We start from the raw sequence: 15,025 nt of genomic DNA, 5'->3' as shown, positions 1-15,025 counted from the left end.
AGAGGCAGACGGATCTCTGTGAGTTCGAGGCCAGCCTGGTCTACAAGAGCTAGTTCCAGGACAGGTTCCAAAGCCACAGAGAAACCCTGTCTCGAAAAACCAAAAAACACCAAAAAACAAACAAACAAACAAACAAACAAAAAAAAAAAACAAAACAAAACAAAAAAAACTGTTGGGAACAGTGAGACTCCAGATCCTGAATTTCTTGTAATCCCCTGATCTGAGTGCCTACAGCTGCTCTGAGCATGAGAACTTCAGGAGTTCCTGATGGCAGGAGAGTGGTTTCTGGTGGGTTTGGCTGGGGCGTGGCTATCTCTATATAATCTGCCCCTGAACACAATAAAGGGGGCATTCTTGGGGAATTCAAGGATAGCCTGTGTCGCTGTCTGTGTGTGTCTGTGAATTTTAACCTCCTGCCCCTTGCCCGAAGCTAGGGAACTGGGTAATCGCGCATAGACACGGGGGTGCAGTGCGCAGCAATTGGAGGTTCCACCCAGGTATCGGCAATTGGAGGTCCCAGCCGAGATCGGGAACTAGGGAACGCTGAGAGGTTGCCCTCAGAAGGTGAAGGTGGATTGGGGCATGTGTTAATCCTGACGACCTCCGCTCGGTTTCGGTTCCAGGAAGTTCAACCGAGAAAGAAGGGTAAGCGAACAGGGTTGTCCCCAGCCAGAGGGGACATATGTATTGGGAAAAGATAGAATGTATATAGCTTAAAAAGATAAATGTGTACAGATGTATGATATGTTGTGTTGTCTTTTGTGTTCTGGACTGGAGAAAGACATTTGATTCTAGGAAAGGTATCTTGACTTTAAAATATGAGCCTAAGGATTTGATGTTTTGGAAAAGAGGTTCTGTTTTTATCTCCAGAGATGATGAGAACCTGAGGATTTATTTGAGATTCATGTGGTTTGAATCACCAAGACCTCCTGAAATGTTGCAGTAAATACCCCTAAGAATGCAGCGTTCCCGCTCAGCAGGAAGTAGCCAGACAGATTGACAACGCCCAAATTCCCTAAGTGGGGCACCTTCAGTGGTTGCAGAGCAGCAAGCCTGCTTCCCTGAGTTCCACTCCACTCCATGCACCAGTCTGGACCCAGAACGAATGCAGCTGGGGCTAGAAGGCAGCTGGAGCAGAGCTTTGCTAGGTGGCGGTGGTGGAAGGCACATTGCCTCAGCCCAGTCAATGCCTAGCTTGGGGGATGCCACAGCAGTGCCAGAAGTATCAGCAAATGCAAGAACAAGTGCTGGAGCTCAGACAAGCTGGAGCACAGACCCCACTGGGCTGCCCAAGAACACAACAGCGGGGCAAGGAAAAGGCAGTGGCAGTTCTAGGATCTGCACGCCGATGAGTCTACGGCAGAGAGAATTTAAATATTGCTAATGCCGATTATGTGGTGAAACAACTTAATGGTTACTTGAATAACCGTTGAAATGTAACAATTAGCACACCAGATTGTACTGTTTAGCCAAAGGGATGGTTGAAGACCATAGCTCAAATGGGAGGCTGGGTCCAGGGTGACTGGGGACCCTACTGCTGGCAATCTTAACGCCTGTTGCCATGGGCATTCATCTTCAAATCCTGTGTAAGATCAGACAATCCATGAGAATGCAGCATATGGTCACTTAGCAGAAGCAGGATCAGCTGGGCTGCTAGGGAAGCCAAAGATGTGCACTAGCGAGAAAGTGTCTTCCATGGACTCAGCTGACAAGAATGAATGTGCCACGGGGGTATGGCAGCTGGAGTATGTTATTTAGGGGACTGCAGAAGGAGCAGTGGTTTCTGACTGCTCCTGGGGTGATGGCAAAGCCACTCCTAAAAGTCCCGAGTCTGATATGGTCACACTATAAAAAATTTAAGGGGGGAGATGTTGGGAGCATTGAGACCCTAAATCCTGAATTTCTTGTAATCCCCTGATCTGAATGCCTACAGCTGCTCTGAGCATGAGAACTTCAGGAGTTCCTGATGGCAGGAGAGTGGTTTCTGGTGGGTTTGGCTGAGGCGTGGCTATCTCTATATAATCTGTCCCTGAACACAATAAAGGGGGCATTCTTGGGGAATTCAAGGATAGCCTGTGTCGCTGTCTGTGTGTGTCTGTGAATTTTAACCTCCTGCCCCTTGCCCGAAGCTAGGGAACTGGGTAATCGCGCATAGAGCACAGACACGGGGGCATGGTGCGCGGCAAAAAATGACCTTAGTAATTAAACTAAGAACAAGAAACAAATGAAGTCCAGGCATAGTTTCAGAGCCTTTAATCTCATTACTAGGGAGGAAAAAGCAGGTACATCTCCTAAAGTTCTAGGCCAGCCAGGGCTACATAGGAAGACAATGTTTTCAAAAAGAAAACAGAGAAAGAAACAAAGCAAGCAAACATGAGAAAGAAAAGGTCAGGCTGAGTGGTGTTGGTGCATACTTTTAATCCCAGGACTTGTCTGAAGTTTTTGATGGGAGTTGAAGAATGGACAGATATTTATAGTTTTCCTAAGTTATATTTTGTGACTGAAATTCTTGCTTGATAACTGTTTTGTTATATGTAATTTTACTATGTTAAAGTGAAAGCTTTTCCTTTTTGTTTAAACAGAAAAGGGGGAAATGATGGAGGAGGGTCATCTGTCTATAAGTTACTTTCATTGGTTAATAAAGAAACTGCCTTGGCCCTTTGACAGGACAGAAAATTAGGTAGGCGGAGTAGACAGAACAGAACTGTAGGAGAAAGAAAGCAGAGTCAGGCAGATGCCTGAGGCAGACGCCATGCCTCTCCTCGTCTCCGAGACAGACTCAAGTTAAGATCTCTCTTGGTAAGCCACCCCTCGTGGTGCTATACATATTACTAAATATGAGTTAAAACAAGATGTGAGAATTAGCCAATAAGAGGCTGAAACTAATGGGCCAGGCAGTGTTTAAAAGAATACCATTTGTGCCGGGCGGTGGTGGCGCACGCCTTTAATCCCAGCACTCGGGAGGCAGAGGCAGGCAGATCTCTGTGAGTTCGAGACCAGCCTGGTCTACAAGAGCTAGTTCCAGGACAGGCTCCAAAGCCACAGAGAAACCTTGTCTCGAAAAACCAAAAAAAAAAAAAGAATACCATTTGTGTGTTGTTTCGGGTGTAAAGCTAGCCGTGCGAGATCCGGGTGGTGGGACGTAGCCAGCTGCTCCTTCTACAGAGCTAGCCAGGCGGCCAGGAGCCAGGCAGGAATGCAACCCACTGTTCCTTCTACACACATCTGAGTTCAAGGCTAGCCTGGTCTACAGGGACTGTTCCAGGAGAGTTAAGGCTTCACAGAGAAAGACTGTCTCCAAACATCAAAGAGAGGAAAAAACGAAGAAAAGGTCCTAGATTCAATCTACAATACCATTAAATAAATGAATGAATGGATAGAAATTTAAAAACTAAAGTTAACTGGTACCTTCACAGCAACATAGTTAAATAAATTTAAAAAAAAATAAAACTAAAGTTAAAAAATTCAGGCCAAAGAGATGGCTCAAGAGTTAGAAGCACTGTTTGACTGGTTGGTTTTCCTTCCAGAGTGGCCTAAGACTCACAAGAAATCTGTTGACCTCTGCTTCCCAAGTGGCGGGATTAAAGGCATGTGGCACGGCATCCACAGGCTATGGAATTATATAAGGACAAATAAGTATCATCTAGCAGTCTGCATTTAGTGCAGTCAGTAATATGCTTCAGTTTTGAGGAATGAACTGTGCTAATATTTTTTTTTTTGGTTTTTTTTTTTTTTTTTTCCCAAACTGGCTAGGCTGGTCTCAAACTCATGATTCCTTCTGTCTCCCCTAACTATGGAGATCACAGGGTGACACACCTCACCAGGCAGTGCAAGGACTTCTTACAGGTTTACCTGTTCAGCTTCCACATAAATGAGAGGGAATCCCATTTGTTTGGTCCAGGTATTCATCACAGCTGCTATGGGTTTACCACTGGCATTTTCCAAACTTTCCCAGAGATCCTCTAGAAGGTAAATAAAAACAATAACCTGAAATGCTTATTTCCTAAATCAGTAAATCCATTTAACTCTTAACATTGCATAGCTTACCAACTGTTTTGCTTGTCACACAATAGATCAAACAAATGCCCCACCCACAATATTATAAGTAAATTCTACTTGAAGGAGTATTGTAGAGGACTCACTAGGTGAGGTTCTTGCCATACCAGCATGAGGTTCTGAGTTCAAATCCCCAGTACTCACCCACATAAAAAATTGGGGCCTGGTAGTGGTGGTGTACGCCTTCAATCCCAGCATTTGGGAGGCAGAGGCATGAGGATCTGTCTGAGTTTAAGGCCAGCTTCTGGCCTTCAGGGCATATGTACTTGTGCACATGTATGGGTATGGACCCATATACATAAGTTAAAACACTCGTTACACAAGTCTGACATATGAACTCTACCCTCACCTTTAGTGACAGAAGAGAATCAAATCTCAAAAGTGATCTGATTTCTACATTCATGGTGTGCATAGAAACACACACACACACACACACACACACACACACGTCGCTGGGTGTCGTGGAACATGCCTGAAATCTCAATAATTGGGAAGCAGAAGCAAGTACAAGAACCCAGTATTCATAGCTAGTTCCAGGATAGCCAAGACTACATAGAGGATACTGTCCAAAACAAGCAAACAAATAAATTTAAAGAAAGAAATAGAGAAAAAGAGAAAGAATGAAAGAAATCAGTAACAGCAATATGTCCAGTGAGTTCTAGAAGAAGAATGACACAGGCTAATGTACTTAGGGGAGCATGGCTTACAAAGATGTATAAAAGAGGTATGGACTTCAACACTAAGCAAATACAATAGAAAGTAGCGCAATACTTGTGAGAAGTAGCTTCAGCCTTTGAGCAAAGTACTAGTAGGCAACCACAAAATTCTAACAGATCACAAGCCATATATTTGGGGAGTAGCAAGGAGAAAAGACAGAAAGCACTGAAATTTTAGCAAGAGTATGAAAACCATTCATGGTGCCCATATAAGAGAATGACAAGTATCTTTCATAAATGGCTGAAATAAAAACATTAAATAGTACATTTTTCTGTTCAAAGTGTAGTCTGTAATCTGCAAATGACTAGTCAAAAAACGATCCTCCCTGTGTAGAATGCTAACATTTTATTTCCAACACCCCCCTTCTCTGGTGTTGGGGAATCAAACCTAGGGCCTTTATCTGTAGTTCTAGCTCAAGTTATTTAATATTATCTTTAAGACCAGGGTATAGCTCAGTCTGGTAGAGTTTGTGCTTTGCATGCATGACAAAAAGAAGAAAGCAAGGATGGTGGTAAAAATTAAAACAAAAATAAATAAAAATGCAAAGATTACCTGTGGCAGCATTCTTTTGCTGAAACTTGGTTAAATACATGTTCATTCCTTTTTTAAAGTCCTGGAAAAAATACAATTTTTAAATTCAAGTGAGTCAGACCTCAGCATTTATAGTAGATATGCACATTAGTCAAAACTCAATGTACTCCAATACTAAAGTAACAGATATGCTTTTAAAGAATATGTGTTTAAAGAAACACATATCCTGTTAAAGCCTACTAAATTTTATCTAAAAGTAACTACCCTTTATTTATTTATTTATTTAATTTTTTTTTTGGTTTTTCGAGACAGGGTTTCTCTGCAGCTTTAGAGCCTGTCCTGGAGCTAGCTCTTGTAGACCAGGCTGGTCTCGAACTCACAGAGATCCGCCTGCCTCTGCCTCCCAAGTGCTGGGATTAAAGGCATGAGCCACCACCGCCCGGCTACCCTTTATTTCTCTCTCTCTCTCTCTCTCTCTCTCTCTCTCTCTCTCTCTCTCTCTCTCTCTCTCTCTCTCTCTCTCTCTCTCTCTCTCCCTCCCTCCCTCCCTCTCTCTCACTCTCTCTCTCTCTCTCTCTTTCTCTGTCCGAGAAAGGGTTTCTCTGTGTTTCCCTGGCTGGTTGTCCTGAAACTCACTTTGTAAACCAGCCTGGTCTTGAATTCACAGAGATCCGCCAGCCTCTGCCACTTAATTGCTGGGGATTAAAGGCATGCGCCACCATCACCCAGCCTCAATTCCCCTTCTTACCAAACATTCTAACTTGTGTATCATTCTTCTAGGAAACTATAATAACCAAGATTTAAAAAAAACTTTTTAAAATTAAATAAACTAAAAATTATGTAGAAATTTAATTTTAAAATAAGGCCAAACTTTTGTGCATGCTTTAAAACTATGATTTCAGGATTGAAAGAATAGGTTTTTTTCTTCTTACCTTATCACCGATGTAGTCATGCAGCATTCGGATAACAGATGCACCTTTGCTATACGATATAGCATCAAATATCTCATCAACCTCAGATGGATGGCCCACACTGACCTGGCAGACAGTGTGATTCAGGGTTATGACAGGGAGCAGACAGCCTGTAACACTGAATTACATAAAAAGCTTTCTAGGAAAACCCTTCTAACTCTTCTGCCTTTAATTTAGTCAAAAAGTATATAACAATCCTCAAAAATAAGAGTAACTGACTTAAATAAGACAGAATATATGGCATAATCCCTATAACAATTCCCAGCCCAGGCTTTAATCCTGACTCTCTGATGAAAGGCAAGCTGTTAAAGTTCCATTTATTTTTTTAAAGATTTTATTTTATTTGTTTGTTTGTTTGTTTGTTTATTTATGCAGTGTCCTGCCTGTAGGCCAGAAGAGGGTACCAGGTCTCATTATACATGGTTGTGAGCCACCACGTGGTTGCTGGGAATTGAACTCAGGACCTCTGGAAGAGCAGTCAGCACTCTTAACTGCTGAACCATCTCTCTAGTCCTCCATTTATTCTTGAGTGTATCTGTTAAGAATATCATGATGAAAACAATTTTGATTTTTTTTTCCCCACAAATTATAAAGGTTTAGAACAGTTGTTCTCAACCTATACAAGAACCCTTTTCTGTGGGTCAAATGACCCTTTCACAGGGGTTGCGTATCAGATATTTACATTATGATTCCTAACAGTAGCAAAATTATACGTACGAAGTAGCAAAGAAATAACTATGGTTGGGGATCGTCACAAAACGAAGAACTATATTAGAGGGTGACAGTATTAGGAAGGCTGAGAACCTCAGGTTTAGAACAATAGTTAAATACAAAGCAGGATTATAACTCCAGTTCTTTGGATGCAAAATTTATAAACTACATGAGCTACACACGTGCATCTCCTAGCTCTTAAATACAGCCAGGCGGCGGTGGAGCAAACCTTTATTCCCAGCACTTGGGAGGCAGAGGCAGGCGGATCTCTGTGAGTTCAACACCAGCCTCGACTATAAGAGTTCCAGGACAGGCTTCAAAGCTACAGAGAAACCCTGTCTTTAAACAAACAAGCAAACAAAAAAGCAATTATAGGAAAATCACCCATGATGTCCAGGCTAGCCTAAGCTACATAGTGAGTTTTAGGCTAGCCAGGATCATAAAGCAAAATCTTATCTTAAAATCCAACAAATGGGAGGGGGGGGGGATGACTCAGTGGTTGAAAACACTGGCTATTTTACAGGGGACATAGATTCAAGTTCCAGTACCTACATGGCAGCTCACAACTGTCTGTAACTCCAAGATCTGATATCCTCACACAGATATACATGCAGGCAAAACACCAATGTACATAAAATAATTTTTTAAAAATGTGTTAAAAGTAGTAATTACAAGATGGTCTGGTGGGTAAAAGAATTAACCACACAAGCCTGACAAGTTCGAGCCTCAAGACTTAAAAAGGGGAGCCGGGCGGTGGTGGCGCATGCCTTTAATCCCAGCACTTGGGAGGCAGAGGCAGGTAGATCTCTGTGAGTTTGAGGCCAGCCTGGTCTATAAGAGCTAATTCCAGGACAGGCTCCAAAGCTACAGAGAAACCCTGTCTTGAAAAACCAAAAAAAGACTTACAGAGGAAGTAGAGAACCAGCTCTCAAAAAAAAATCTTCTGATATCCCCACACATACTGTGGCACATGTTCCCACCAATGTAAAAATAATAATAATAATAATAATAATAATAATAATAATAATAATAATAATAATAATGATGATGCCAGGTTCCTACCAACATTAAAAAAAATAATAAAGTCGAGTGGTGGTGGTGCATGCATTAATTCCAGCACTTAGGAGGCAGAGACAAGCAGATTTTGTTGAGTTTGAGGCCAGTCTGGTCTACAGAGTACCAGGACAGACAGGCTCCAAACCTACACCAAGAAACCCTCTCAAAAACCAAAACCAAACCAAACCAAGCCAAAGCCAAAGCCAGGCAAGATGGCATACACCTTTACTCGCAATACTCCTAGTACTTGGGAGGCAGAAGCAGGTGGCTGAGTTAGGGGACCAGCCTTCTCTACAGAGTGAGTTCCAGGACAGGCAGCAGGAAGGGCTACATAGGAAATCTCTTTGTCTCTGTCTCTGTTTTTTTTTTTTTTTCTCGAGACAGGGTTTCTCTGTGTAACAGTTCTGACTGTCCTGGAACTAGCTCTTGTAGACCAGGCTGGCCTCGAACTCACAGAGATCTACCTGCCTCTGCCTCCTGAGTGCTGGGATTAAAAGCGTGCACCACCACCGCCCGGCTGGGAATCTCTGTCTCAAAAACGCAAGAAGAAAAGAAAAAGAAACAAAAACCCACAGCTTATTAATAATTAACAAAGTTAACTACAAGAGGTGAGGACAGGCCAAGAACTAGAGAAACACACTGTGCATTGATGACACTGAACTGTGTCCAGAATTGTTGTTGAAATCAGTTACAGTATTGCTCAATAGACATGGTTTTCTCATCAAAACTGCCCATGGTTTCTGCCTCTAAAAAAACAAAATTTATTCCCTACCTTAAAGAGAAATGTTACTTAGAACTTATTCGTAACAGTTTCAAGCAGGGAAATATGAGCTATAAATAAATAAATGAACAAATAAATCACCCAAGGGAAATCACCCATGCAGCTTTCTTTTCATTTCAGTATCCTAAGCATATTGAGACGTAATAAGTTATGTATTTCACTAAAAGGGTTGGGAAGTATAGCTCACTTCAATAGGATGGCTGTTATCTAAGGCGTCAAGTTCCTGGGCACGAGTATAGTCTGCAGAAACAAACTGCGTCCAGATATCATACTCGGGAAAGCAGTGGTCTACACAAAGATACTCAATCCAGGACGCAAAGCCTTCGTTCAACCACAGATGAGTCCACCATTCCTAAAAAGAAAAAGGCAGAAACAAATGAAGGAAACAAACTAATAGTCATTCTATTTTTTTAATAGCATGTCTCCCTTCTATTATACTTGAAAATTTATAATTTTAATAAACTAAAATTCAACAGAAGCAAGTTAGTAAAGAACCCATATTTGAGAAGAGAAAAAAGGATAAAAGAAATGTCAACTGGTGTAATAAGGAACTTCTTACTGCCAGAAGTAAAAAGGAGAAAGGAAGAGACTTAAGTATACAGAAAGGGAAACAGAACACATAAGCAAAGAGACCAGATATAAAAGCCTCACCATGCCAAAAAAAAGTGTTTATTATTTTTTTATTTTTTATGTATTTTTATTTCATGTGCATTGTTTTAGCTGCATGTATGTTTATATGAGGGTGTGGATCCTATGGAATTGGAGTTACAGTTAGTTGTAAACTGCCATGTGGGTGCTAGAAATTGAACTCTGGAAGACAAGCCAGTGCTCTTAACTGCTGAGCCATCTCTCCAGCCCCTATTGGCGTATATGCTCTTATGATCCCAGAACTTGGGAGGATGAGGAAGGAGGATCATTTGAGTTACAAAGTGAAATCTTGTTACCTAGCCCTGCCACAAAGAAAAAAGTTTTGGCCAGGCATGCTGGCATATACCTTAATGCCAATACTTAGGAGGCAGAGACAGTTGGTCTCTTGATATTTTGGGTCACTGGGTCTACATAGCCAGTTCTAGATTAGCCAGGGCTACACAGTAAGACCTTTCTCAAGAGAGAGAGACAGAGACAGACAGAGAAGAAAGAAGAAAGAGTCTCACTCTCCCCCACTCACTGACCAGCAAAACAATCTGTTAAATCCACTACAACAGAGTATCAGGCTGGGGAGAAAACCAGAGTACTGCTTGCAGCCAAGAATTTCTTTAAAAAAACAAACAAACAAAAAAACCCAACCACAGCTATCATGGCCAAAAACTCGAAAATTATTCACACAATGACTAGGAGAAACACTGACTTGGGTTTCTACTTCTAAATAAATTAAAAAACTAGTACAACTTTATAAGGATTATATAAACTTTACAGAAATGTCAGGGCAGGAAGTAGCTAAAAAACAAATGATACTTAAGTATTTATGAAACAGAAAATTCACATCGTAAGTATGCATATGCATAGCGAGTGGAACAGATCAAGAATAAAATCAGTAACAGATACCATTGGGAGTGCAGGTGTTCCAGTTTACACATACAGGTACAGAAACATTAATTAAACATTTATTATATTTGTACAGGGACAACACTATTAAAAATGTAAGGTCTTATCTATGTGGTTTTAATCACAGAAACTAATAAAGAATTCTCTGTATAATGAAACAAATGAGTAAAAAATGAGAAAATTTAGGAACCATCTTTTTAGAACACAACAATCTAATTTTCACTGAAGTTGAGTAAATCTCTCAAGAGAATAATTAATATATGAATCAAAGACAGAGGCCAGAGATGTTTTGTTGAATAAAAGAGGACTCACACGGTTTAAAAAGATCAAACATTTTGAATACTAAGTACTAAAGGCTGTGTCATTTAGGTAAGCTCCTGCCTCAAAGCTACTGAACACCAAACCTTGGGAACAACTGGCATCTAATAAAGACAATTAGTTATACAAGCACAGTAAAAAGTAGTTTCAAAACAATAAGCACATATTCCCTGCACTAAAACTTACTGTTGGCCATAAATCAAATTTTCTCAAAGTTGAACAAAATTATTTGGTAGCAAGCCATCTATGGTGCCACACACCTATAATCTCAGCATTCAGGAGGCAGAGGCACACAGATCTCTGTAAGTTCAAAGCCAGCTTGGTCTACAAAGTGAGTTGCAGGACAGCCAGGGCTATACAAACAAACTGTCTTTGAGAAACCAAAAAGAAAAACGAAGGAAAAAAAAGATAAGAAATAGGAGACTTGCTTCATTAAAAGAAATTATCAGGCCAGGAGTGGTGGTGTAGGCCTGTGATCCCAGCACTTGGGATGCAGAAGCAGGAAAATCTCTGAGTTTGAGGTCAGCCTTGTCAGATGGACATAATGAGCTTCAGGACAGCCAGGACTGTATAAGGAGACCCTGCTTCAAGAAGACAAAAACAAAACAAAACAAAACAAAACAAAACAAAAAAATAGAGAAAGAGAGATTTTTTTCTTTTTTTTGAGAATACAATTCCTACACACACTTGAATGCAGCATTAACTTGTATAGTTCCAATGAAATTATTTTAAAAATAAAAAACTTGTAACCTATAAAAAAGTTTTAAGCATCTAAAGAAAAGTGGGAGAGCTTATTTTCAGAAACAGACTGACTTTCTTTAGAAATGCTCTCAGCTAAGTCATAGCTGAAATATATCTTCCTTTCTTGATCACTTCTAAGATATATGGACTAGACCAATTTCCACGTGAGGTTCAGGTCTTTGGCTATCAAGGAATTCTTTCACTACACAGGTACCTCTAAGTCATTTACTAAACTCTGTATTTCAAAACACTAACATAATTAGCTCTATCAGAATTTTATTTATAGTAAAGGTGAACCATTAGGAAACATCAGATACACAATACATATAACTGAAAACTCCAATTAGCTATATTTAAGTACAACTTTATTCTACAGATTAAAAAAAAACTTTTATTGCCACCAAATTTCATCTTATTTTAGCTAACTACAATGACTCTTAACAATACTTTAATTAAATAAAGATAAACTTTGTTTATACATTTCTTTTCAACTAGCAAACTACAAAACAGAGATAACTCAAGAAACTATAGATAGCTGGGAATCTCACTACCCAATAATTTCTCTTTGTCTAAGACAAATTTTTCTCTTATCCAAATTAATATTTAAACATTCCCTATTTGCAAACAAATCGTATAAGTTTACTAAGTATTTCCTGCTAACACACATGGTATCATCTCTGTCCTCTCTCCCCTTTTCTGTCAACCCCTCTCTATGCTGGCCTTGAGCATGCTGGGCAAGTACCTAACCACTGAGCTATTTGCCTAGCCCTGATAAATGTTTCTGCAAAACAAATCTTTTAAAAGAAAATGTTTTTGTTTTGTTTTCTGAGTCAGGGTTTCCTGTGTAGCCCAGGCTGTCCTGGAACTTGCTCTGTAGACCAGGCTGGCCTGAAACTCAAAGATCCACCTGCCTCTACCTCTCAGCCCTGGGACTAAAGGTGTGCGCCACCACGAGTGGCTTAAAATAAAATGTTTCTATCCAATTCTTTGACACAGCATCATAGCCAAATTTTCTTTCTTTCTGGTTTTTCGAGACAGGGTTTCACTGTGAAGCTCTGGACAAGACTGGCCTCGAGCTCACTGATACACACCTGCCTCTGCCTCCCAAGTGCTGGGATTAAAAGGCGGGAACCATCACTACTATGCTACCATAGCAGAATGTAAAACAGCGAGGCCAAAATAATGTGCAACAGGACATAGATGGATATATTTGAGCACTTAAAAATATTAAATACCATAGTAACAAGATTTCCAAACCATTGATGGGCGAGTTCATGTCCCACAACCAGAGCAACCCACTGGCGTGATGAAGAACAGGAGTTTTTTGGATCAATAAGCAACGCAGTCTCCCTGTATTAAAAAAAAATAGTAATATGGTAAAAGTGTTTCAATAAAGGCAGGTATGCAGAAGTAAAGGAGGTTTGGGCAGTAAGTCTTTATGTTAGGCTTTCACAATATCAAGTAAATATTTTTTCAGCATTTGTAATATTAGTAGGGTCCAGGAAGACTGAAGACTACGTTGGTAGACATTGTACAATAGAAGATCAAAGACATACAAGTTTATCAGTGTGCTATCTGCTGAATAGGAAGACTTTGCTAATCAGGGAAGACACAAGGAAGGAGCAGTGGAAGACATTCTAAAGTCCCAAAAAGGACACGGAGCAGGCTATGCAAAGCTTAGCTCATCTAAAAAGACGACTGAAAGTGGAAAGAAAGGCAGGGCGGTGGTGGCGCACCCCTTTAGACTCAGCACTCGGGAGGTAGAGGCAGGTCTCTGTAAGTTCAAGGCCAACCTGGTCAACAAGAGCGAGTTCCAGGACAGGCTCCAAAGCTACAGAGAAACCCTGTCTCAGAAAAACACACACACACACACAAAAGTGGAAGGAAAGATTGTTTATAGACTCAACCTCAGAAATTATGTAACCCATGTTTGTGTTGTACTGACAGACATATAAAAATCTGCTTAGAAAACACAGACTCAGGGAGGCTCTTCAAGTTGAGTAACTGCTGGGAAGGAGCCATACCGAGTGAGATTTAGTCAAGAACACAGTTAAAAATGGTATAAGTGCCAAGTGCTCCCTTTAAAAATATTGCACCCTCAGACAGTAGCACCAGAGAGGGAAGTCCATCTGCATGCTTGAAATATTCATTAGAGGAAGAAAAATGTACCCTAGAACATAAAGCAAAAGCACTCAACTGTGAACAGGATGCAATCTGTGATTTGAAAGAGGGCAGGGTAATGTTTCATTAACATACCTATAAGTAACAAGGCCCCAGTTCTCCATGGCACCTTCATAAAATAAATATAAACATTTATTGATATATAAGCATACTTTTCCTCAAATATCACAAAATTCAAATAAAGTTATACAATTCAGCAATAAAACGAAATTTACTTTACCAGCTGCAAAGTCAGCAATAGCAATGAGATCAATTTTAGGTAGAGGATAAGGAACATTGAAGTAGTCTTTATAAAAAGGCAAGGTTTTAGCAGCAACCTATAAAGCACAAGCAAAAAAATATCCTATGAATATTTTACTATGAGTCACACAGAAATTCACAAAGGAAACCTGTTTTAAGCCAAACTATCATAAGCTTTCAGAAACAAACTAACTTTCAAGGAAACCCTACTTTCTTTGAAAACCGCGTTGGTCACAAGCTTTATATCACTGGTCAAACTGTTATCCATTTATAACTTGGTATGTACAATATAACTATATATTTTCATGGTAATTCCACAGAAAAACAAAACTCTGTTTTTATATGCTCATTTATCCACAGCCAAAGGTTTGAACCCATGACTTCTTGTACTAATAAATACACACTCTACCACAACCTCCAACCCTCACTTTTCCTATTTTCTAGATCATTATCTTATAAAATGTTAATGCAACATCAAGTTTGGCATATCCAAAATTCTAATAAAAGTGAAATGAAAGTATCAAAAAAACTTTCCAATTAAATAACAAATGACTGTACTAATAATTGATCAGAAATGTAAATTCCCCAACCTGGAGTTATGGACTGTTGGAACAATCCTCTTCAAGGACATTTACCTCTAGCGCAAATTTTCCTTGCTCTGCTTTGCCAACAGGGGTGTAAACACGGACACACACACCATCTTTTGACCTTGTTTCTACAAAGTCATATTCACCCACAACAAATGCCACCAGATACGTAGACATAACAGGTGTGCGGGCAAACTTCACTTCTACTAAATTTTCATCATCAGGATATGGTTTCCGGTCAATTACATTCTTAAGAGAAAAGTAAAAACAGAAAACAAAAACAAAATTTAAGGAGATTTATATTAGTATTTTGGAGTGCACAGTAGGCAAAAGCTATAGGATTGAGTATTTTCCCTTTCCCTTTCCTTTTTTTAAGGCTTATTTTAATCCTAGTTCACCAGTGGTTTTTTGTTTGTTTTTTAAGACAGTTTCTCAGTAGCTACAGAGTCAGTGCTGGAACTCACTTTGTAAACAAGGCTGGCCTCGAACTCACAGAGATCCGCTTGTCTCTGCTTCCCGAGCTTAAAGGAGCCACTGCCTGACCCATCAGTGCTTTTATATCATGAAGGTCTTTCTTCTTCTCAGGAAAA

The 15,025-nt window shown here is 40.1% G+C and overlaps 1 protein-coding gene across 2 annotated transcripts in view; it reads right to left on the bottom strand.

The window, feature by feature from the left end:
- The window catches only part of Npepps (aminopeptidase puromycin sensitive), a 94,960-nt gene that overhangs the window by 25,985 nt on the left and 53,950 nt on the right, over positions 1 to 15,025 (bottom strand). For both annotated transcript variants that reach the window (XM_038325741.1, XM_038325742.1), the window contains 8 exons: positions 14,484 to 14,684; positions 13,829 to 13,925; positions 13,684 to 13,717; positions 12,663 to 12,777; positions 9,011 to 9,175; positions 6,237 to 6,341; positions 5,326 to 5,386; positions 3,853 to 3,962 (listed from right to left, as the gene is read on the bottom strand). In XM_038325741.1, the coding sequence (XP_038181669.1) occupies positions 3,853 to 3,962; positions 5,326 to 5,386; positions 6,237 to 6,341; positions 9,011 to 9,175; positions 12,663 to 12,777; positions 13,684 to 13,717; positions 13,829 to 13,925; positions 14,484 to 14,684 (888 nt within the window). The remainder of the gene's footprint in view (positions 1 to 3,852; positions 3,963 to 5,325; positions 5,387 to 6,236; positions 6,342 to 9,010; positions 9,176 to 12,662; positions 12,778 to 13,683; positions 13,718 to 13,828; positions 13,926 to 14,483; positions 14,685 to 15,025) is intronic.

Source organism: Arvicola amphibius, chromosome 4, assembly GCF_903992535.2.
Source record: "Arvicola amphibius chromosome 4, mArvAmp1.2, whole genome shotgun sequence".
In the NCBI taxonomy this organism is placed as follows: domain Eukaryota; kingdom Metazoa; phylum Chordata; class Mammalia; order Rodentia; family Cricetidae; genus Arvicola; species Arvicola amphibius.
The sequence above is the reverse complement of the archived record's forward strand: the minus strand, read 5'-3'. Positions and strand labels throughout refer to the sequence as shown.